General features: G+C 36.2%; 1 protein-coding gene across 3 annotated transcripts in view; it reads right to left on the bottom strand.

Annotated features, from left to right (window-relative positions):
- Positions 1–25,729, bottom strand: part of LSM14A (LSM14A mRNA processing body assembly factor) — a 49,599-nt gene that overhangs the window by 15,828 nt on the left and 8,042 nt on the right. For all 3 annotated transcript variants that reach the window (XM_033127408.1, XM_033127409.1, XM_033127410.1), the window contains exons 2-4: positions 12,506–12,669; positions 9,806–9,935; positions 304–426 (exon numbers count right to left, since the gene is read on the bottom strand). In XM_033127408.1, coding sequence (XP_032983299.1) covers positions 304–426; positions 9,806–9,935; positions 12,506–12,669 — 417 coding nt within the window. The remainder of the gene's footprint in view (positions 1–303; positions 427–9,805; positions 9,936–12,505; positions 12,670–25,729) is intronic.

Raw genomic sequence — 25,729 nt, 5'->3', positions numbered from 1 at the left:
AAATTCATCAAGGAGCGTTCATCTTCAGGAGTGAGTCTGGGATTAAAGTATTATATACAATTTATATACTTGCCTTGCAAAAAAAAGTTTCAGTTTTAGAATCTAAGAATTGTTAAAAAGTCTAAATAGCGGAAGTCATTCAATAATATACCTATTGCAATGGCAATTAGGAGAAAAAAATTTAAAGAACCAAATAGAAATTATACACGTGATTTACGAGCTGCAAAAGCTCTTACATTCAGAGAAAGACACAAACCACTATAGAAGTTCAGAATAGAAATATTTGAAAGAAAAACACCTTACCTTGAGATAACTGTGTTTTTAAAGATCTTGTCTCCTGTGTAAAGGCAGAACCAACGGCACTACTTTGGGACAGGGTACCGCTGTTGGATGTTTCTGTTCCAAAGGATGTCAAGGAGCTTCCAGCTTTAAGAGATTTTTTTAATGACAAAAAATTTTTTTTTTTAAATTTTAAATCCTTCAATTATATAAAGCAATATACCATTTTAATGATGATAATTTTCACCACCCCCTAACACTTGTGCCAATCAATAATCCTGGAAATTAATGAAAGTACATCAAAAATTAGTTTGAGAAATCTTTGACAATACTGTAGAGGAAGAAAGCAAGCCGATATATATACTCCAGCATCCTAGATGCAAAAATTTTTGTAACGTATGCAGTGCTGTCCTAGGCAGTTATGCAGATGGGACAGCAAGGACCCACATCAGACACAGAAATAGCAGAGATGGTACATTCTACATCAAGATCAAGGTTCGATTATTTTAATGCCAAGTGTCTGCACAAATAGCCAAATCAACAGGTCTATGAAAGGCTTTCCTAGCATTTCCAAGGCAACAGATAATGGACTCCTGTCCATTTTAATGCTTCTGCTCAGGATGGTACTATGGGGATGCATTCTGCCTAAAGCAACCACAAAAGTTTTGGTAATATGAGTAACACATCCTTAGAAGGAGCCCAACCAACCCTTTGCTATACTAGGTTACGTCAATCTTCAAGTTTCTACAGTACTTATGGATCACTTTTCACATGCTTACTTTTCTCCTCTTACTATTTAATTTATGTAGGTTTTCTCTAGCAGGAACTATTTCCATAGTCCTTCTCCCACCACCAAATCTAAAGATGGTAGTCAGAATAATCTTTTATGAAATACAAATATAATCTCATTACTACAATGCTTAGAACCTCTGAGTTTTCCACTGCCCTCAAGATAAAAGTTCAAACCACCTACACCTTGGTTTATTTGGACCTCCCCTTATCTGCCTATCTCTTCCCACACCCCTTTCCTTATTTTTATATTAGTGAAACTACTCCATATTAGTTTATTCATCTACCCTTAAAATATCTGAAGACTATGATCGTATCCATCACAATCTTCTCATTTCTAAACTAAGCAACTCCAGTTCCTTCAACCATTCTTCATCTTCACATTGTATTTACCTCCACTTCGAGTCCTAATTTAATGAATTCTAGTTGTTTATATCCAGCTTAAAATGGGGCATCAGAGCCTAACACAGTATCTCAGATGAGAACTAATGGGACTCTCTTAGAGGTGCAATCCAGTCAGGCTGGAACCCCAGCTGGCTCTGGAGAGGCCTAACATAACCTCCCGTAACATCCCCAGAAATGTCGGGACTAGTGCTCTCAATAATTCTGTGGGAAACTGAGTCCATCCCATTATCCCTACTATTTCTGGGCAAGACCAAGACATAACCCACTCCGATGATATGCATTTATAGCTCCATGATGTTCTGAGTTTCCTCACGTGACTCAACCTCTCACCACTTGCCCCTGGTTAGCACACTCTTCTATATCCTTCATCTGTTCTCTGAGTTCCTGGTCATACCACACCCACCTCCTGACCCCAGCTGTATTAATTTATCTCAAATTACTTTTCATGTATGTTATGAGGCAGGGGTCAAGGTTAATTTTTTCCAAATAGATACCCAGCTACTGCAATATCATTTGTTAAAAAGATTTCTCAGATTAGGAAGTACAAATTGGTACTCACAAAATAGTCACGGGGATGTGAAATACAGTTTGGGAAATACAGTCAGTAACGTTGCAAAGACTATGTAGGGTGTCAGATGGGTACTGGATTTACTGGGGGGATCACTTCATAGATTATATAGATGCCTCTCCACTGTGCTTTCAACCTGAAACTAATAGTCAACGTCAACTAATATATACATGTATTCTCACAGGATGTAAAGTACAGCATAGAGAATATAGTTAATGGATTGTAATAGCTACGAGTCTGTACGGTGTCATATGGGCAGTGGACTTGTTGGGGGTTATCTCTGTGAGGAGTATAAACATCTAATCAGTATGCTGTTTTGTACACCTGAAACTTAAAAAAAAAAAAAATAAAAAAGACTTCCCCCTCTTCATTGTATTGAGCTGGCATTTTTGTTTTAGATTAGTATTTCTGTACTCCCTATTCTGTACTCCTGGTGCTATAAATCTGCCAATAACTCACTGTTCTGATTACTATAACTTTATAGTAAATCTTGAAACCAGGTAAAAACCTCAAACTTTCTTCTTCAAGATTGTTTTGGTTATTCTGGGTTTTGTATTTCCATAGAAATATTAGAATTTAGCACGTCAATTTCTATTTTTTTTAAATGTCTGATGGGATTTTGATCAAGGTTATGTTCAATCTGTAAAACAATTTTGGGGTAAAAGTCATCCTAAAAATATCGAACCTTCAAACCTATAAGCATGGATTAACTCTCCATTGATTTAGAGCTTTAATTTCTCTCAGCAATGTTTTGTGGTTTTCGTTGTAGAGCAGTTTTCTTAACTTCAGCACTACTGACATTTTGGGCCAAATAACTATTTGTTGTGAGGGGCAGTCCTATGCACTGTAGGATGTTAAGAAGTATCCCTCGCTTCTACCCACTAGATACCAGTAGTAGCCCCCAGTTGTGACAACCAAAAGTCCCCTGGGGGAGAGGGTTAAAATTAATCCCCCTCCATTGAGAAGCACTGTGATAGAAGTTTTAAAATCCCTTTTTCATTCCTGGTTTCTGATGTTATTCACGCTATTGTATAATACGCTGTGCTGCATGTTACATTTCGTTTCCCAATAGTCTATTCTACATCAGGTATCAGCAACTTTATCTGTAAGTGGCCATATGGTAAATATAGTATTTTAGGCTTTTTAGGCCATATGGTATCTGTTTTAACTACTTACCTCTGTCCTCGTAGTGTAGAAGCAGCCATAGACAACATGTAAATAAATGGGTGCGGCTGTGTTCCAAAAAAAATATTTACAAAAACAGGAGGCTGGATTTGGCCTACAGGCCATAGTTTGCCAACCTGTCATTCTAGCATTCAAAAATACAGTTCATTTTTGTATTTACCATGTATCTCCTTACCACACTAAATTCACTTATTCATTCTAGTGGTTTGAACGTTCCTTTGCGTTTTCTATGCAGTCATGTCACCTCCAAATAAAGACATTTTTATTTCTTTTTTTCTGTTCTTCAAATCTTTTATACATATACATATTTTTTGCCTTACTGAATTCACTAGGATCTCTACAACTCTAAATGAAATGTTGAAACAATTTTGCCTTTACTTTATTTCTTACCTCAAGGGAAACACACTCATTATTTCATCAATATGTATGTAACCTTTTCATTTCACTGATCTAATTTAGGATATTTCCTCTCATTCTTTAGTAGTGGATAAATGGGCGCTGAATTTTATCAAATGCCTGTTCTGTATTGTCTCTCCTGGGATCGGAGTTTTTCTCCTTTATTCTGTTAATGTGGTAAATTACTAATGATTGTCAAATGTTAAAACAGCCTTCATTCCTGACAGAAACCTCACTTTGTCATTATGTGCTACTCTTTTTATGAACTGCTGGCTTCCACTGCTAATACTGTATCAAGGATTTTTACATATATGTTCATGGGAGATAGCGAGCTGTAATTTTCTTGTAATGACTGCATTAGATTTTAGTATCTCAACTTGCCTTAGTTATCTGGTTCCGAAGTGTTCGGCTTCCTCTATTCTCTCAAAGAGTTTTTATAAGACTGGTAAAATTATTTCTTCTTTAAATGGTAGAATTTATCAGTAAATCAAACAGTCTACAGTTTTAACTTCTTTAACAGACACAGGGATAGTAAGATTTTATTTCCTCTTGTGTTGGACTGGGAAAGTTGTATTTTTTCAAAGAATTGCTCTATTTCATCCAAGATGTCAAATGTATTGACATAAAGTTGTTCAATATTTTCATAGCATTTGTTTAGATCTATAGTGATATCTACTCTTTCATTTTTGGTACTGGTAATTTGGTTTTTTTCCCCTGATCAGTTTTGCTAGGAGCTTATTAATGTTATAAAATTTTTCAAAGGAACAATTCCTGGTTTTGTTGAAGTTATATAGGTTATTTTAGCTTGTTTCTATTTCGTTGACTTCTGCTTTTAAAATTTTTCTTCCTTCTACTACTTTTGGGCTAATTTTCCTTCCTTTTTTTCTAGCTTAAGATGGCATCTTAGAGCACTGATTTTAAAACATTCTTGTTTTTCTAATACATGTACTTAAAGGTATGAAAATTTCCCTAAGCAATTCTTAAGCTCCACTAATATTTTGCTATGTTGCAATTTATAATCATTAAATTTAAAAATATATCCTAATTTCCATTATGATTTTTGATTCATTAATAATTTACAAGTTTACTCAATTTCCATTCGGACATTTTCAAGTTATCTTTATTATTAATTCCAAATTTAGTTTTTTTGTGGTTTGAGAAGATACCATGTAATCGTGTGCTTTCAATCCTTCTGAATTTAATGTAACTTGCTTTATGATTTGATCTAGCCCCTTGAGCAGTCCATGTTTACTTGAAAAGAATCTATATTCTGCAATAGTTGGGTATACTATTTTATAAAAGTTACATACACATTTAGGATTGTTATAGCTTCCTGATGAACTGACCTCTGTGCCATCTTAAGAAACCCTTTTATCTCTGGTAGTGCTCCTGATCTTTAAGCTGCTTTGCCTGATGTTCATTTATCTAACATAGTTTTCTTGTAATCAGTGTTTATATGGTATGTCATGTCTTTTTCTATTTTTTGACTTTCTTTCAGTGTATCTCCTATAAACATCATATATTTGGATGCTGTTTTTCTTTTTCTAAATTCAGTTTGATGATTTCTGCCTTTTAACTAGAATGTTTAATTCCTTTACACTTTACTAAAGTACATCTTTAACAGTCCTTAGTCTGTCCTCCCTACTGCATGAAATATTCTCCCGCTTTATACCAACTGTGAAGTTCACAAGCATGCCTTGTAAGTATTCATCAAACTCAGTGACTAAAAATTAATCTGTATAAAACACTGGAGACCTAAGAGAAGCATTGTGCAATATAGTTTGATTATTTCACCAACTAAAAAGTATCCATTTGTCTGTCTGTTCAGTCAATATTCCTCCATCTTGCCCATAAGAATACTGAGACTTAGCGTGCCAAGGCTATTTTACTGCTTGATTTATTGTGAGATAATTAATTTTTCCTAAGGGTCCACAAATTAAAGTCAATAATGACCTCATTTTTATACATAAGAATTATGTTAGCATCAGCTTAAAAAACAGTACTTTGATTCTATCTGGTACATCATTCCTTTCAACGTATGAAGAGTTATCTGTTTCCCACAATCTTTGCAAAAGAGAATATACTCAAACTTTTGGTTTTTGCCAAATTGATAGCAAGAAATGGTGTCTTGGTGTGGATTTAATTTGTATCTCATCATAAGCAATATTTAAGCATCTTTCTATGTTTAATGGCCATTTGTATTTCTTTTTTTTCTTGAGAATGGCAAAGTTAGTGCCTAACACTTGCCTATTTTTCTGCTGGGCTGTAGATCTTTATTTTGAAAGCTCTATAGATATTAAGGATATTAATTCTTCATCATATAAATTGCAAATGTGAAAAGACTATAACAACATATGAAAAGTAAAGTGGAAAATTCCTCCCCCCCAATAAAATAGCAATAGTGTAATCCTAATTTAGTTAAACTTCCTTTTTAAATCAGAATCCCGTGTTTCCCCGAAAATAAGATTTAGCCGGACCATCAGTTCTAATGCATCTTTTGGAGCAAAAATTAATATAAGACCCGGTATTATATTATATTATACCGGGTCTTATATTAATTTTTGCTCCAAAGACACATTATAGCTGATGGTCCGGCTATATCTTGTTTTCGGGGAAACACGGTACTAGGGACCAAAAATGAAAACAAGGGCATAGATTAAAATCTGGCTTCATTTGTGCAACACAAACTATATTTGAGTTAATCAACATTGCAGTTTTCCTCCTCTTCATTTAACAACCTTTAAATATTATATAGAGGTTCCCTAATTAGCCACTCTACAAATTATCCTATCAATATAGAAATAAAAAAAATCAAAAAGGATCTGCTACTGTAAAAATTACCGTACTAACATGGAAAACACAAGTAAAAAACCTTTTCTACTTTTGTGATACCTAAAGAACACAAAACCAGCAACCTCCAGTAACATTAAAATTAGATAGAACCATTTACAAATATACATTTCACTACCACAACTACTTTGATTAGAGGAGCAGGCTCTGAAGAATGGGATAGGCAGTATTTATTATGTGAGATACTACCGTGTTTCCCTGAAAATAAGACCTAACTGGACCATCAGCTCTAATACGTCTTTTGGAGCAAAAATTAATTATAAGACCCGGTCTTACTTTACTATAATATAAAACTAGGTCTTTAATATAATACCTGGTCTTATATTAATTTTTGCTCCAAAAGATGCATTAGAGATGACTGCCCGGCTAGGTCTTATTTTGGGGGAAACATGAGGTATGTGCTAGATCCTGTTCAAATGCAAACTCCACAGCAAAGTAGGACATAAGTACAATAATAATCCCCATGTTAGCCAACTATTTGAGTTAGTGGAAGGAGTCTCAAAAGGATAATACAATATCAATTGTTCCTTATTTGAATTCTCAGAATAAGATTCTAACAGTATAGCTAACATAGGGTATATCTGAATTTAACATGTGTAATTTTTTTTCCTATAAATTTTATTGGGGAATACTGGGAGACTGTGTGTTTTTCTCCAGGGCCCATCAGCTCCAAGTCGTTGTCCTTCAATCTAGTTGTGGAGGGCGCAGCTCAGCTCCAGGTCCAGTCGCCAGTTTTCAATCTTCAGTTGCAGGGGGCGTAGCCCACCATCCCATGCAGGGATTGAACTGTCAACCTTGTTGAGAGCTCACGCTCTAACCAACTGAGCCATTCCGCCACCCCTCTGGAAGATCAGCGGCAACTCACTGTCTTCAATCTAGCTGTGGAGGGCACAGCTCACTGGCCTATGTGGGAATCGAACCGGCTGCCCTGTTGTTCAGAGCTCGTGCTTCAACCAACCAAGCCATCAGGTCACCCATAACGTGCATAATTAACATTAGTCTTACTACATGAATAGGTTTGGGAAGTACATGGACCAAAATCACACTATTTCACCTATCTAAGAATAAAAAAGGAATTAAATATTTAGTTTTTAATTTTGAAAAATGTCAAATTGAAAGAGCACACTTGAATACTGATATATTCCTTATCTAGACTCATCAACTGCTACCGTCTTGCCAGGCCTATTCTGTCTCTTCATTTCTGTATATCCTGATATACACACTTCTCTTTTGCCTAGATAGGGTACAATTTGACCCTTCACCCTTAAATATTCCAAAACCACCTCCCCCAAACAAAGACATTCCCCTGTATGGTTAACCACAACCCCATTACCACATCTGTGAAAATCAACAATACCACCACCATCCAACATTTAGTCCGTGCCCAAGTTCCTCAGTAGTCCCTAAAATGTTCTTTATGTGAACTTTTTAAAAACACCCAAATCCAATCACGTATTATATTTGGATGCTATGTTCTTCAGTCTCCTCAAGTCTAAAATAGCCCTGTTGCCTACTGCGTCCTTTGAACAGTTTGGCCTTCTGGATGGTCCATTTCTTCATGATTAGAATATGCATTTTCAGTAAGAACACCACAGAGGTGACGTTGTGTACCACCCTCCTCCCTACATCATCACATCAGGAGACATAACATTATTTAACCACGGCAACGCCAAACTTGATGAATTGATTAAAATGGTGACCATCTTACTGAATTAATCAGATCACTCCATTATAAAGGCACATGTCCCCCCTTTGTAATTTTTAATAACCGTGGGATGATATTTTAAGGCCATTTTTAATACCCTATTCCAATACTGCTCACCCAATGATTTTAGATCCACTGATAATTTTTGCTGCTAATTATTACACCAGAGATTATAAAATGGTGATTTTCTATATCCATCACTCCTTCGATTTATTATTTGGCATTTTTCTGTTAAAAAAATAGCAGTTTCCCTTACTTCTTTTTTCAAGGCTCCTTTTAGTGGTAAAATGGTATTTAGAAACCAAGAACTGGGTCTACATGTGTTCTTTGCTACTGGATATCACTGCTTCTAGGTCCTTTCTATGGACAGAGTCAGGAAATACCCAGTTTTTAAAAAATGAGTTCACACTCGTACTTCCAATTCACATTCAATACCACAGGGTTCTTCCTTACCTTTTCCCATTCCTTATTTGTATCTCCCTTCTCCACAGTAAGAACACCATTTCCAAACAGTATCAATATATTACTAATTTGCCATATCCCAAAACAGTTTCAAAATCAACACCAATACCACTACCAATTACAAACCCTAAGTCAAGTCTTTCTTTTATAGTCTATTTGTTCTTACAATATATCTTAAGAGTGTAAAAGTTACTTGAATTAATCTTTTTTCTACGTGACTATGTTATCAATTTGATATATACTCAGCACCAGTTGGTTCAGCTTATATTCATTCAATTTTGGGGATTCATTTTTTCCCCCGTCCCTTTTCATTTTGTGCATAAGTCAAACATTTACATACCTGAAAAGTTACAACTATATAAAAAAGTATATTCATAGAAAGGAATTAATTTTAACAAAATTTGTTAGAATAATGAGTTTCAAGACACACTTAAAAGTGGATTCATGATTCAGTGAAACAAAATAAACTGATAAATGGTCATTGCAATGAAACTAAAAAGAGATTAAAGGCTAGAGTCTGAGATTTAAAAAGTTATTCTGTACTGTGGGGATTTCAATAAAAGTGTATTTAAGACAAAAATGCACAACTATAAAAACAAAACAATACTGAGCTGCTCTGATTAAATCTAGCTTTTGCACACAATGGACGTGTTTTTCAACCATAAGTAGGATTGTTATTAGCCCAGCCCTCTTACACATTCTCCTTATAGTGTTATATTTCTAAAATATTGTTATAATAAACAAAGCACCAAGCCCCCAAACCCCTATATATATCTGAGAATATCTCATAGGTGGTGTTAAATGGGATAATCATCCACATTTAACATAAAAGAAATACTCCTTAATGGCATTATTATTCCCTAATAACAATGGCATTATCTTCAATCCCCTTTTTGAAAACCCATCCTGTTGGGTAAAATATTTATTTTAAATGGATATATCTTATGTAAATTTAAAATAACATTCAATGAAATTTGGTAATTGGGTATATCCATGTTTTTTTAAAAAATGACTACTCTGAGAGATGACTTTTTTAGAAACACTAGTCAACGAGAACATTAAATAAAGCCTTTGAAATAACAGGTTACAAAAAGAATACCAAACAATATATCTGAAAATTTCTGGTAAGAAAAAGAAAAGGTTAAAAAGCAAAAAGCAAAACGTACCAACACCAACAGCACCAAACTGCTGCCCGACTAATGAACTTGGACTGAACTGACTGTATGTTGACATCCTGCCAAAAGGTCCATAGGAGCCCACGGACTGGAATGAAGAAGTAGAAGAGCCTAGTGAAGACTGAAGAAAGACTATAGGTTATTTTTCCACGCTCTAAACAAAATGCACATAATGGAAAGAAATTTGGATATTTACATTTTTAAGACAATTATTAAATTGTAACTACTAGACACAAAAGCAATTATAATAACTTACAACTTGCATTTAACATTACAACAGTCGAATAACCTTCTGATTTCATTTATTTATATATACAGTTGACCCTTGAACATGGGTTTGAACTGGGAGGGTCCACTTGTGTGTGGATTTTTTTCATTTTGCATTTGTGGATTCAACCAACCATGGAGCAAACTTTCCATCTGTGGTTGGACATTCACAGATGCAGAGGGCTGACTGCATCCATTGTTCTACACCATTTTATGTAGGGACTTGCGCATCCATGGATTTGGGTATCTGCAAGAGGTCCTGGAACCAACCTCCCTGCAGAATCCGAGGGATGGTTAAGTTTTTGGGGAGTCAAAAGTTATATGTGGGGGCTATGGGGGGTGGGGTGGGGGATGCCCTTAAGCTCCACATTGTTCAAGGATCAAGTATATGCGGCAATTATACCAGTGTGACTTATACTTTTTCCTACAATAAACTCCTCCTTTGAGTAAAGAGTTTCATAGCAGATTTAGGGAAGAACGGAAGAAAAGTTTCTTGAATAAGTGAAGTAACTTTGCTTAGAGAAAAACTGTGAAAAAAATCACATTTGGTTATACTGAGTTTTAGTCTGGCACTGACATAAATAAGGCATCTCACTTTTGATTTTACTCTTCAATCATTTGAAGTGTACTAGTCACTTCACAGGAAAGAGATGCAGAAACAAACTATCCTACACAAACCATTTACATTTTAAAATATAGTTATCATTAAAGGAAAAATTTAAAAACCTTAACTTACTAAATCTAAAATATATTTTAATATGTATATATGTAAATGTTATATATTAACTGATTTTAATATAAAGTATTTCATAATATGAAGATGAAGCATACATACTAACAGCTACTGGGGACATAAGCTCACTGATGGCAGGACCTTGTCTGTGCTAGTGCAGGCACGTGGCAGGTGCTCAATAAATACTACTGAATGAATGAATCAAAAAATCAAAAGTCAAAATTTATAGTAGTTGGAAGAAGTTATTCAATACCATTTTGATTTGTGCTCTCTTGGTTTTGCTCATTCCATATAGCCGATTCCTTAAAAAAGAGGTTCCCTGGAGATTTATTAAAACATGCGAGTGTGTGTGTGTGTGTGTGTGTGTGAGAGAGAGAGAGACAGAGAGACAGAGAGACAGACAGATGGGGAGAGAGAATGACAGATAATACCACTCTTTAGTGCAGGCAGCTATCTCTACTAGAATGTCTCTTCTCCCTCAATTTAAGAAGTTCAGATTTCTTCAGACTTAGGAGAGGATGAGTGAGAATAGAGAATTTCTCTACTCTCTAGTTTATTAGAAGAGTTCATGAGGTATTTTCTTTTAATAGCTGGAAGTAAGACAAATCCTATGCAAGATAATATATATTTTAAGAATTTGTTTTGTGACAAACTAAGATTTTATCACTCACAGCATAATAAAAGGAAAGTTAATTTGAAAGTATTACACTGATAAATCAATAGGCATATTTTAGTGCAGATGACTAAACAAAGACTTCTAACAAGAAATAAGGTTGAGAAAAAATGGATTCAGGAAGAAAAACAAGGGGGACACAAACTTTTAGTCAGTTATGCCCTCAAGTAAAAATACTCGCAGGTGAATCTCACTATTATAGCTGACATTCAGTTTCTATATGCTTCCAATTAACATGTAAACAGGTATTGTAATAGACATCTTCTTTAATTCACAATTCAAAAATTTTTAGACATCATGTGTGTCTGTTTTTAATAAAATACACAGATTTTTAAAATTTCTTACTGAGAATATTTAGAGTCTTATTTAGAGAACTGAACAACATATCTGTATGTGTTAAAATTCTTTTATGTTTGGCTATCTTATTACATAACATTGTGTGTATATTATAGAATATATAATGTGATTCAGTTTGTTTTGCCCATTGAACCTAATAATCTTACCGAAGAGTAGCCAACACCACCCTGGGTTGTAATATGAACCTCATGAGAACAACATAGTAGCATGGATCCTGGATCCAGAGACAGACTGCCTGGGTCTGTTCCAATTGTGGCTCTACCTCAATTTCACTTACGAAAATGAGAATAATCATAGTAACAAGCTCAGAGGGTGTTGAGAGGATTTACTTATATATGCAGTGGTATGAATAGGACCTCAACAAATATTAGCTATTTTAACTGTTTTTGAAATTAAAAAACATTTTATGACAAAAACAAATTCCTCAGCTATTTCTTACTTTATTTAGTCCTTTATGACCTAAAGAGAAAAAACTAGGTGAAGATATTATCCAGGTACTTTAGGTATAGAGGGGAACTAGAAAATGGTAAGCTATATGAACATTCAACTGAGAAAAATTAAAAACAAAAACCAAAACCCCCGAACCCAGGTGGGGCGAAAGCCAAGCTAGCCATGTGCATCAGATTTACTTGTATTCCAAGACAAATTTACTACCAGGTACCTGAACGATAGCTGGGTCCTGAGGCAAAGAACACTGTGGTTTTGGTGGCTCACAAACAGTGAGGTCTTTAATATCACTTCCTCGGAATATAATGTATTCAAAGACTTCATCTCGAGGTGGTATTGGACGATCTGTCGGTCTGTCTTCTGTACCAAAGGACCGAACTGGTGAGAAAAAGATGATATGAGATATGTGTCTACTCATCATTTCAGACAGTGCCTCTTGTAAGTATACTGTTCCAAGTATTAAGCAGTTCTTAAATGTCATTCATGAGAAAGTACTCATTAATCTGTAGCTAAATGATATTTTTAAAAAGAGAACACAGTGAGTTTCGCCTAGAACTAAATGTATTCAATTTAAAAGACTGTATTATCTTTTAAATTGCGGTTGTGTTCTTCCCACATTTTTATTTATTTATATCTTTGGTGGTTGTGGTAAGAGGAAGTGTTAAGAATGTCCTTTATTTCACCATTGATTTATTTTTCATGTCCTCATGCAACAAAATAAAACATTGGAAAACTGATATTTCTCAGTGGGGGGCAGTGAGTGAAAATTTACTCAGTCCACAAAATTCCAAAGCTGTGAAACTGAACTTCAGGATTAAGAGAAGACAATGAAGCGACATCTATCTTGGTAATAGGTCCTCTAGAAACCGAGCCAGCAGTTATTAGCGATTCAGCCCCATGGGACAGCCTGAAGTGCCCGGGTTACCTAAATTATCTATCTCATAATTAAATCTGATTATTCAAACACTTAAGATAGCATTACTCAAAGTTAAACTATGGACCACCTGCAGGCATCAGGGTAAGCTTAAAAGATTTCTGGGATCCTATTCAAATACACTGAGTCAGACTTTCTAGGGAGAGGGTCTACAAATCTGCATTTTAAACCAATTCCCCAAGAGTTTCTTATGAATATTAAAGTTTCATGTTCACTGTCTTAGGAGACTTCTGGAAATGTCTGCATCCATATAGAAGTTCCAAATAAGAAAGTTTGAAAGATCACATATTGTCCACTTAAACAGTACCCTAGAGGAAGTAAACTCCTCAACATTATGCAAATTTTTAAATGTATACATTTTTCTGCAGAATTAATCCTGACCTAGACTGAAGATGAATGTTATTTTAGTTTAAATGATGACTTGTTTTTAATCCTAAAAATTCTTTCTATGAGACTTCAAGGAAAGATGGAGGCATAGGTCTAGGTTTGCAGAAGAGTATCCTTCCCTAAAACTAAACAAAGTTAAAAAGTTAAAATATCCCTAAGCCAGGAAAAGATCTCAAACTCAAACCATGAAATTTTATTAAAAAGTATCATTCAGATGCTGAATGAGTTAGTCCAAACTGGAAGACCAATCCCAGAATCCAAATGTAGCAAGCATGCCCTGAGAAATTTTCACTGGCACCCACCAACTTGGTAAATGGGGGTACAGAAACAAATGTGTTAAGGGAAAAAAGATGTGGAAAAACAGCTGAAACTCCCCTTCCCCTGGTAGCCAAACAGTACTTTATCAGGGTAGGAGTGTGACAAAGTTCTACATTTTGTCCTTTATCCAAAAGGAAGGCTAAAGAAAAAGCAGGGCTAAGAAAGTTACAAATAAATCAATCTCACCCCTGACCTCAGCTGCGCACAATCTGTTATATAACTTGCCAGCCTTGTGAGTAAGAGATTAGCTTATCCTGAAGCAGAGGAGGGGAAAAGCCAAAGGCCCTTTCTATTATATCATAGAGAAGCTTCCACTGGGCTTTCCAAGGGCCAACAAAACCTTCCTACCTATACCCATGCAGTTAAAAGACAGAGGAAAAATCCATTTGGAATTAATATTTATCACAGGGAACAGAAAAATTCAGAAAGAGTTGCTTTATGTTCTTAAGAAAAACAAAACTCTTATGATCAAAATAACACTGAAAAGAGTTAAGGAAAGAGAAAAATAGACAAGACAAATATAGTAGCAGAACTAAAATACATCAACCACAAGTTCAAAGCAGTAAAACCAAGTCATTAAGAGAGAACAATTTTGACAAAAAGCAAACAAGATGTAACGTACAACAATCACATGGTTAGAGAGAAGATGCCTGTTATGCATATCTAAGTTAGTTAACTGCTGTCTCTGAGAAAGACAACGAAATAAATAAGAGAAAATATAATGAAAGATATAACAGAAATTTCCTGACATGGAGACCTAAATTTGATCAAAAGGTTTCATTATACTTCCAGAACAAAATTGAGTGTACTGTAAGACATACAGAGACTTATCCTTTGCTATATTAAAATAACTCACAAACAGTGGTATCAAAGGTAAGAGATGGACAATAAATTCACTTAAGCACATAAATGTATGTGACAATTTACTAGGTGGTCCTAGAACAAATTTAATAGTTCTGAAAAGTTATAAAGTGTGACAAAATAAGTCAACGGTATCTATATCACATAGTATTCTAACAAAAATTGGGGGATGAAGAGAGGGAAAAAACAAAAGGAAATACATAAACTAATACTCTCATCTTTATAGTAGGAAGTTACTCGATAAACATTATGTCAGTATAGTCAGAAATCACATTGGTTCATCCCCAATTTTTCATAACCTGTTATGTATATTTTGCACTTGAAGTAACAGCAGCTAAAAGCAGCAAGCCATGGAAGAACAGGATATGATGCCCACTCACCCCAAATTTCCTCTGGGCTCAATTTGGCTACATACTCAGTCTTAGAAGTGCTTACTGCACTGTTCTCCCTGATCTTGACACACTGTTTCCTTTGTCTCCAGCAGCAGCCCCAACTCCTCCTTATTCCTTCTTCCATCAAGCGACAGGCTACCTTAAATTTCTTCTTTTAAGCTGACCAACAACTTAATTGTTGGGTATATTTCACCAGCATTTCTGTTAATACTACTATTTCAATTATTTTTTTAAATTGTGGTAAAGAACACATAACATGATATCTACCCTCTTAAATTTTTAAGTGTACAGTACAGTATTGTTAACTACAAGCAAAATGTTGAAAGCAGAGCTCTAGATAGAACTTTATCATCTTGCTTAACTGAAACTTTATACCTGTTGAACTGCAACTCTTTATTCCTCCCACCCCCAGCCCCTGGCAACCACCATTCTACAGTATTTGTCCTTCTGTGACAGTGGAAAATAAAAACGGAAGCAGAAGACCAGTTTGGTCGTTACTGGGCAAGTGATGATGAAGAGGTACTTAAAGAAAGGGGTCAGTCTTAAAGAGATTCAAGCTCACCAAAATACCTGGCTCTATTGAGTGCAATTTCTTAAAATTCTACAACTCTGGCCACATCTCCCCCTCCCCACAATAGACTGCTATATTATTTGCAACATCATAAAGTTAAGTGAATATACAATAACATTAAACACGTCATGTATATGAGGCAGATTACAAAACTTTCAAAAGATTACAACTATCTAAAATAAAAACGTGAGTGACATCATGAAAATGGCAGAACAGAAACAACTATTGAGCTGGCAAGCACAGTCTGAATAAACCATTTTGGAACTATAGAGTCTAGTCAAACACTTGGGAGTATCTGTGGGAGTACTTGAAGAGAAAGGCTGGTGACTTTTGGCATTTTGCATAGTGGCTGGCTGTTACCATTCATCGTCTCCTATCTTCAGGACAGGCAGCTATGAGGACAGTGGTCCATGTCCCCAGGTACAGCCTGTTGGTGACAGGTGGGCAACAGGTACCTTGTCCTCTAAAAATCGGGGTTATATGATCTGACCTGCCTGACAATTCACTAAGGGATGTATCTGCACAAAGCATGGTTGTTTTTTCAACCCTTACGAGCGAAAGCAGCTTCCCCATGTGTCGGTGAAGGCATTTAAAGGAGATAGAAAATGCTTTTCCCCTCAACAGCAGCAGAATTTACATTATTCTCAATTGCACATGGAACATTCTCTAGAGTAGACCGTATGTTAGGCCAAAATCAACTTCTCAAATAGACTGAAAAAGATCGAAATTTTACAGAGTATCTCCTCCAACTACAATGGAATGAAGCTAGAAATAAATAATAGGAGGAATATTTGAAAATTCACAAGTACATGGAAATAAAACAACATATTCTTAAACAACCGATCAGTCAAAGAAGAAATCATTAGGGAAATCAAGAAAAGCTTTGAGACAAAGAAAAAGAAAACACAACATGCCAAAATTATGGGATGCAGGGAATGCCATACTCAATAGGGAAATTTGTATTTGTAAATGCTACATTTAAAAAAGTAAATCAACTTTACACCTTGAGAAACCAGAAAAAGAGCAAACTAAACCCAAAATCCGGAAGGAAATAATACAGATTAAAGCAGAGATAAGCAACATAGAGTACAGAAGAACGGTCAACAAAAGTTGGCTCTTTGAGGGGCTGGCCCCCGTGGCTCAGGTGGTTAGAGCTCCATGCTCCTAACTCCGAAGCTGCTGGTTAGATTCCTACACGGGCCAGTGGGCTCTCAATCACAAGGTTGCCGACATGGCACCTTGAGCTGAGTGCCACTGATCTCCTGGATGGCTCAGATGGTTGGAGAGCGTCCTCTCAACCACAAGGTTGCCGGTTCGAATCCCACATGGGATGGTGGGCTGCGCCCCCTGCAACTAGCAACGGCAACTGGACCTGGAGCTGAGCTGCGCCCTCCACAACTAAGACTGAAAGGACAACTTGACTTGGAAAAAAGTCCTGGAAGTACACATTGTTCCCCAATAAAGTCCTGTTCCCCTTCCCCAATTAAAAGAAAAAAAAGTCGGTTCGTTGAAAAGATCAACAAAACAGACAAACCTTTCGCTAGATTGACTAAGGATAAAGGTGAGAAGGTGCAAATAACTAAAATCAGAAATGAAAACAAGGACACTACTACCAAACCTTATGGAAATTAAAAGGCGTATAAAATAATACTACAATTGTACGCCAACAAACTGGACAATCTAGATGAAATAGAAAAACTACTAGAAACATACAAATTACCAAAAGTGACTCCAGAAGATGAAAATCTCTCAACAGATCTATAATAAGTAAAGAGACTGCACAAGTCATCAAAAACCTCCAAAGAACAAGGACCAGATGGTTTCACTGGTGAATTTTACCAAATATTTTAAAAAAGAATTAACATGAATCCTACTCAAACTCCTCCAAAAAAAAAAAAAGGCTTTCTCACCCATTTTAAGAGGGTAGCATTATTCCCGACACCAAAGTTAGACAAAGATACTACAAGAAAACTACAGATCCATCTCTCTTATGAGTACAGACACAAAAATTCTTAAAATACTAGCAAACTGAATCCCACAGTATATTAAAAGGATTACACACGATGACCAATTGGCATTTTATCCTAAGAATGCAGGGGTGGTTCAACATAAAAAAAAAAAATCAGTGTCACACACCACATGAACAGACTGAACGAGGGGCACCCCACACGATTACCTTAATAGATGCAGAAAATATTTGACAAAATCTAACACCCTTTCATGATTAAAAAAAAAATACTTAGCAAACTAGGAAAAGAAGGGAACTTCCTTAACATGAAGGGCATATATGAAAAGCCCACAGCTAGCATCATATTCAATGGTAAAAGACTGAAAGCTTTCCCCTAAGATCAGAAATAAGAGAAGGAAGGCCACATTCACCACTGCTATTCAACAATGTATTAGAAGTCCTAACCAGTGTAATTAGGCAAGAGAAATAAAAAGCATCCAAATTGGAAGAAGTAAAACTATCTCTTTTTGAAGATGACATGATTCAATACATAGAAAATCCCACAGACATTAAAACTACAAGAGCTAATAAATGAATTCTGCAAAGTTATAGATACAACACCAAGACAAAATTTAGCTGAGTCTACATACTAACAAAAAGGAAATTAAGAAAAACAATTCCACTTATAATAGCATCCAAAAGAATAAAATATCTAAGAATAAATTTAACCAAGGAAGTGAAAGACTTGTACATTGACAATTACAAAACATGGCTGAAACAAAGACCTAAATAAATGGAGTCATCCCGTGTTCATGGATTGGAAGACTTAATACAGGTATTAAGATTACAATGCTCCATAAAGTTATCTAAAGATTCAATTCAATCCCTATCAAAAATGGAAAAGCCAACCCTCAGATTCATATGTAACTTCAAGGGAGCCTGAATAGCCAAAAGAATCTTGAGAAAAGTTGGAGGATCCATACTTTCTGATTTCAAAACTTAGTACAAAGCTACTATAGTCAAAACAATGTGGTACAGCAATAAAGATAGACTATATATATTTAAGGAATGGGATAGAGTCCAGAAATAAACCCAAACATCTACGGCCAATTGATTTTAGACAATGGTCCAAGACCATTCAATGGGGGAAAGAATAGTCTCTTCAAAAGATGGTCTTGGGGCAAATGGATAACCACATATAAAAGAATGAGATTGGAACCCTACCTTACTCCAGATACAAAAATTAACTCAAAGTGGGTGTGATACTGTGATTACATAATAAGAAATACATATTTTGGTCTTTGTCTCCAGTTCCTGGCCAGAGTTCCTAAAACCTTTGTACTTTCCAAAGACATAAAGGTACTAAGAGCATCTTTTGTTCTAATATTTGGTCTTGGACCCCAGTTCCTGACACAGAGCTCCTAAATCTCTTGGAATTTCCTGAATGACAAGAGCATTTTTTGTTCTAATGAGAAGACTGTTGGTGGGCTCCTGGATAGGTTCAGGAAAGGGGCTGGTCACCAGAAACACGAAGCTATGATTAAAAGCTTGGAACATTCAGCCTCACCACCCGTCCTCTGGGGAGGGGAGAGGGACTGGAGACTGAGTTCATAACTGATCATACCTATATGATAAAGCCTCCGTAAGTCCCTGAACTACGGGGTTTGGAGAGCTTCCAGATTGGTGAACACGTGGAAATGCTGGGAGGGTGATGTGCCTGAAGACGTCATGGAAGCTCTGCACTCCTTCCCACCTGTCTTGCCCTATGCAGCTCTTCCACCTGACTGTATCTGAGTTGTATCCTTTTATAATAAACTGGTAATCTAACAAGCAAACTTTTTCCCTGAGTTCTGTGGGCCGTTCTAGCAAATAAAACACTAACTTCACATAGTGTCAGAATTAAACTGTAGGACACCCAGTTGGTGTCCAGGGAGTTGAGAACTGGTGGATGGTGGTGGAAAGCTATATTGAGAGTAAATTGGTGAGTAGAGGAGAAACACAGAATTTTTCTTTTAATGGGTCAATAACCTAAATATAAGAGCCAAAACTATAAAACTATTAAGAGAAAGCATAGGAAGAAGTCTTTATGGCCTTGAAGTTGACAACAGATTCTTAAGATTGGACACCAAAACCATGAGCAACAAAGGAAAAAAAAATAGATAAATTGGACTTCATAAAAATTAAAACCTTCTGTGCACTAAAGAACAATATTGAAAGTGTTAAAGACAAACTATGGAATGGGAGAAATATTTGGAAGTCATATATAAGGGTTTAACATCTAGAATGTATAAGAAATTGTGAACAACTCAACAACAAAAAGACAAACAACCCAATTAAAAATCGCCAAAACTTAAAAACACTTATCACAAAAAGATATACAAACAGCCAACAAGCTCATGAAAAGATGTTTAATATCGTTGGTCAATATGGAAACGCAATATCAAAAGCATCATGAAATAACATTTCACAACTACTAGGATGGCTTTAATAATAAAAACAAAAATAAATACTAGGAAGGATCTGGAGAAATAGGCATCTTTGCACATTGCTGGTAGAAATGTAAAATGGTGTTGCTGCTGTGGAAATCACGTTGATTATTCCTCAAAAAAATTAAACACAGAATTACCAAAAGACTCAACAATTTCACTTATATATATGTATGAAAACCTATGTCTACAGAGAAACTTGAACACGAATGTTTAAAGCAATATTACTCATAATAGCTAAAAGGTGGAAACAACCCAAACACCCATCAATAAATGAATGGATTGTGTTTGTTAATATTCTCTCTCTCACACACGAATATTATTCAGCCATAAAACGGAATGAAATGCTGACACACGTTAAAGCTAGAATGAAGCTCCAAAGAAAGCATGCTAAGTGAAAGAAGTCAGAGACAAAATGTCACATATTGTATGATCCCTTAAATACCACGTTCAGAACAGGAAAATTCATAGACTGAAAGCAGATTAGTGGTTACTGGGGGCCAGGGTAAGTGGGGAGAAATTACTTAATAGGTAGGGGTATTCTAAGGTGATTAAAAAGATTTGAAACTAAGGGGAGGTGATAGTCGTACAGCGCTACACCTACACCACTGAATCATACACTTTATAATGGTTACTGTGTATTATATGAATTTCACCTCAATAAACACATACACATCCCCCCAACAAATATAGCCTGGAAGAGAATACACAAAATGATAATAATAATTGGGTTAGAATGTTGAAACTAGAGGTGGTCGCCCTCTATATTTCTGAACTTCATCATGCTGCCACATTGCTTTAATAGATATTCTACTTTTTCTTATTTCCCAAACTAGAAAAGCCTACATTTTAGGCCAATGTCTAATAAAAGAGAGGGGAAAATAATTTTCTCTATTAGCCTTAAAAAATATAACCAACTCCCTGTTTCTGGCTACAAATAGCACAGGTTTATTAATAGAAATTCACCCCATGATTGCCTTTTTTTGGTTTTTTTAATAGATAGGGTCCAAGTTCTGGCAAAATCATTTATCTAAAAAACCTCGATTTGCAGATCAAGGCAAGTTCAAACATCACACTAATGCCAAACCTGGTTACCAGCATATTAACACCTGTATATAGAAAAGAGCGGTAGCGACCAACTTCCCAATACAGTGTCTACATTTATAAAATACCACAGCCTTGTAAGTTTAAATATGATAAACATATACATAGTTAAGTAGAGTTAGTGTCCTCCAATGACATCATTAATATTTTCCAAAAGCCTTAGTATTTTTACACAAACTTAAAATTATAAATTAAACTCTACTATTAATTAGAAAGGACGAAAAATAAATCTGTTGAATATCAAGACGTGACAGCAATAAACCAAAGGCTAAATTAGTTAAGAAATGCCCAAAAGTAAGTTAGGAAACTGAGGCTAAAGTTCAAATGAAAAATTAGAATAAGATTTATGATGTAGTCTTAAAGTTAAAATTCAGTGCAAGACTTGGTCCCAACCCACTTATCCTAAAACTTAAGTTCCAACCAAGCTCATTATTCTCAATACACAAAGCAGGTTTTCTGTCCTCTACCACAGCTCCTACCCACACCTAACCGATCCTAAGTTTCAGCTTAGATGCTACTTGTATTTGTCAGGGTTCTCCAGAGAAACAGAACCAACACGATGTATGTGTACGTGCGCGCTCACACACACACTTATTTTACAGAACTGGCTGTGAAAACCCAAGACTTGCATGGTAGGCTTGCAGGCTGAAGACCTAAGAACCACACAGTTCAGAGTCCAAAGGTGGTTTGCTAGCAGAATTCCTTCTTATTCAGAGGAAGTCAGTCTTTGTTCTAGTAAGGCCTTTACCTGAGATTGGATGAGGCCTACCCACGTCATGGAGGGTAATCTGCTTTACTCTAAATCCACAGATTTAAATATTAACCTCATCCAAAAAACATCTTTACAGAAACATCCAGAATATTTGACCAAATATCTGGGCACTGTGATGCAGTCAAGTTGACACAAAATTAACTGTCATAACTCCACCAATAGAAGTAATATGTTCTTCCTCTAAAAATCACACAGCATTCTAGCATTCTCCCCTTTCTAGAATCAAAAGATCTTCTGGGAGAAGGATCTGTACTGAATTCATATTTGCAATTCCTACAGTATTTAACACAGTGCCCTATATATTGTTGACATTTGAATATTTCTTCAATAAATTTCACAGTGGAAAAAGCTACCAAGTTAGCTATTTCTAAAATTACTGAACATTGTTTAATATCAAGGGAATTTAATTAAATTATACAACAAACCTATTTAGAATAAAATGGGAGAATCACTACAGCAAAAGGAAATCACAACTGGATATCAATAGGATGGGAAAACAGAAAAAAAAAACCCAAAATAAAACAAAACACAAAACCCAGCATACTTAAAAAACAGCACATAGGCAAAAGCATCAAACGAGGGGAAAAAGTGGTAAAAAGGTGCACTTGGTATTTTTTCTCTCTTTCTGATTATCCATAAGTGCAGTTCATGTTGCACACCCAGGATTATACACTAACTCGCTGAAACCATCTGAAATAATGCTTATTTGGAATAAGCTGTTATATATGGGTTTAATACAAGATTTAATTAACTTAAAATACTAAAAGAGCACCATTTATAAAGCCATCTCTTCTACAATACAGTACCCTTACACAGACCCTGACAGCAGGATGATAGTAAACCAGCTCTGGATTGTTTACTTGGAAGGGGAACTTTAAAAAAATGAGATTCTAGGGGCGGCTGGATGGCTCAGTTGGTTAGAGCGCGAGCTCTTAACAACAAGGTCGCCGGATCAATTCCCACAAGGGATTGGTGGGCTATGCCTCCCGCAACTAAAGATTGAAAATGGCAAGTGGACTTGCAGTTGAGCTGCGCCCTCCACAAATAGACTGAAAGACGACAACTTGACTTGGAGCTGAGGGGCCCTGGAGAAACACACTATTTCCCACCCCCAAAATTAAAAAAAGTTAAAAAAAACAAAAGCGATTCGACAAGCCTGCTCTTTGAAGCCTACAGCTCTACAGCCAGCCTCCTCAAACCTCCACTTTCTGCACACCTGCACTCTCTTCTTTGGCCCGTTCTTCACCCTTTCGGACACTACTTTCTTTCTGTGAGGGATTATTACTGCGAGTGAAGACATCTGTCCCCATCCTCTATCATCTCTTCCTGTACCACTCGAGACTTGTCACCTCTATTAGAGACACCTACTACTGACCCCCTCTGCAATATTCTCAATCTCCTCAGCATGTATCACATGTCAATCACTGGTGACCAGAAGAAAAAATAACCACCTCCACCTCCAGAATTTGCAACCCAGGTGACTTTGCTCTCAGCTTTCCAAACATATTCCTAAAACCAACTCTTTACCAACTTAAAACTAACTCATTACCATTTAACTTTAAAGCTTGAAGTAACCTCCTGTTTGACTAAAAAGACAAAGCCATCTTGTCCTTTGCATTATACATTTCACCATCTTCACTCGTGTTCATCTCTTCCTTGCAGTCTTTGGGTGGGGGGTGGGGGGTGGGGGGAGAAAAGACACTTATATTTCTTTTAACCCAGTCATCTCCCAAAATTATAGGTTTGAGACCTTGCTCAATTAGCTCGTATCACTTGCTTCCTCCTCGCAGGATTCTTCCCCTTGGATTACTAATACATGCAGATTTACTCAGACATATCTTTCCTCAACCACGAGAATTTCAGACTGAGAGTAAAGGAATAATTACTAGTGAGAATAAGAATTTAGGAGAGTGGCATGAAGAGAGAATTGCAGAACCAAAAAAGCAACTTGAAAATTTAGATGGTGATGCAATAACAACAAAACAACAGTAATAATACAAAACACATTTACAAGGACTTCTTTGAAACTAGGTAAGATCTTGAAACATTTCTATAAGGCACAAGATGGCAAAAGAAAATTGATCTATACTCATTATTACTAATCCGAGAGACTACAATATCCTTAATACAGTCTTCGTTTATCACACTGTCTTTTCCTATTAAATATTAAGTTGTTCAACTACTCACATACATTTTCTAAGGAAAATTTTCAGAATAACCATTTATACGATCAACAAATAGTTAATTTGCAATATACAAGGGACACAAGGGAGGAAAAGACGCTGATGTCTAGTAGTGAAACATAAGAAAAGCTTGATAAGCACAAAAAGAAAATAGAAGATAAAGTTGAGAACACAGAAGGTGCACCTAACATTTCCTGGCTAGGAGACTCGGAACGCATTGCAGGGGTGATAACGCTCAAGCAGAATCCAAAAGGATAAACCCGATTCCCTCCTGATCCATTACCAATTTTGGTTGATAGAAACCACTATATGGACCATCCCTCAATTCCTCCCTGGTCCTTCGCCAGTCAATTTTTAAAAGACCAACTCATTCTCCTAATTTATCATGCGTATTTCTTTCTCCCTATTTTAACTCGTTTAGGCCTACATTTTCTCTTTCCCAAACTCTTAAAGGACTCCAACTGACCTCACTTCTCCGCCTCCCCCAATCAATTTTTGTACAATTCTGTCAGCGTAAACTTCCTAAAGCTGGACTCTGGTATGTCACTTTATTGACTAAACACTTTCAGTGGCTCCCACCAATCCACCAAAAAAACAGACTTGTTAGCCTGTCATTCAAATGACAAACTGAATAAATTAAGATAAATTTAGCAGTGGAAGCTAAATTAAAGGGAGTGTGGCCCTGAATCTGTTATGACATATTTTCATTGGCACTTGAGCCTACCAGAGCTGTTAGTTCTTTTCTTTCCTTTGTGACTTCTCAATCTGTTTCTTCACTCATTTCTTCAGTAACAACCATGTAAGGAGTCAGGGAAGAGCATTTCACTTCAAGGGAAACTTCTGAAAAGGCCCCAGATCTGAAAGACCTTGAATGACCTGAAGACCTAAGTGACAGCTAGTGTGGTCCCACCTTAAATGACTTGCAAGGTGTTGTGGGTCAGGATAACTCCTTGTGGCCTGGGACCAGACACTTCTTCCTAGATATCCTCCTACTCTAGCTAATTGTGACTTATCTGTCAGGCCCTCGTTTAGATGCTGTGTCATCAAGAACCTTGTCTGTATTTGCTCTTTTGTTTCCTAGCACTTGGCCAAGTGTCTAGCATGTAGTCATAGGAGGCACTCAGTAATAATCCTGAATTAATAACTTACTAAATAATAAGCACCAGCAATACAAGCTTCCTCCATTTGCCCCATTCGCTCCATGCTGTCTTTAGCATGGTAAGACCTCTGCTCTCAACTGTGTCTAGCTTTCTCCAGAACCCCTATCTTACCTTCTAGAAAGTTCCAGGGTTGGAGAGGAGTAGCTTATCCAGTTGTGTGAAATGCAAAAGGGGATTGGAAATCTGACCACTGTTGAAACAAATCCTGAGTTAATCTTCCAGTTTTTAGTTCTATATTCACCTCTAATTACTTCATAGTCTTCTAGTTTCCGTTACACCTGGTGATGCCAATTCCTGAGCCTTTTAGGAGTTTAGGTACAAA

Source organism: Rhinolophus ferrumequinum, chromosome 15 (genome assembly GCF_004115265.2).
Source record: "Rhinolophus ferrumequinum isolate MPI-CBG mRhiFer1 chromosome 15, mRhiFer1_v1.p, whole genome shotgun sequence".
In the NCBI taxonomy this organism is placed as follows: Eukaryota; Metazoa; Chordata; class Mammalia; order Chiroptera; family Rhinolophidae; genus Rhinolophus; species Rhinolophus ferrumequinum.
The sequence above is the reverse complement of the archived record's forward strand: the minus strand, read 5'-3'. Positions and strand labels throughout refer to the sequence as shown.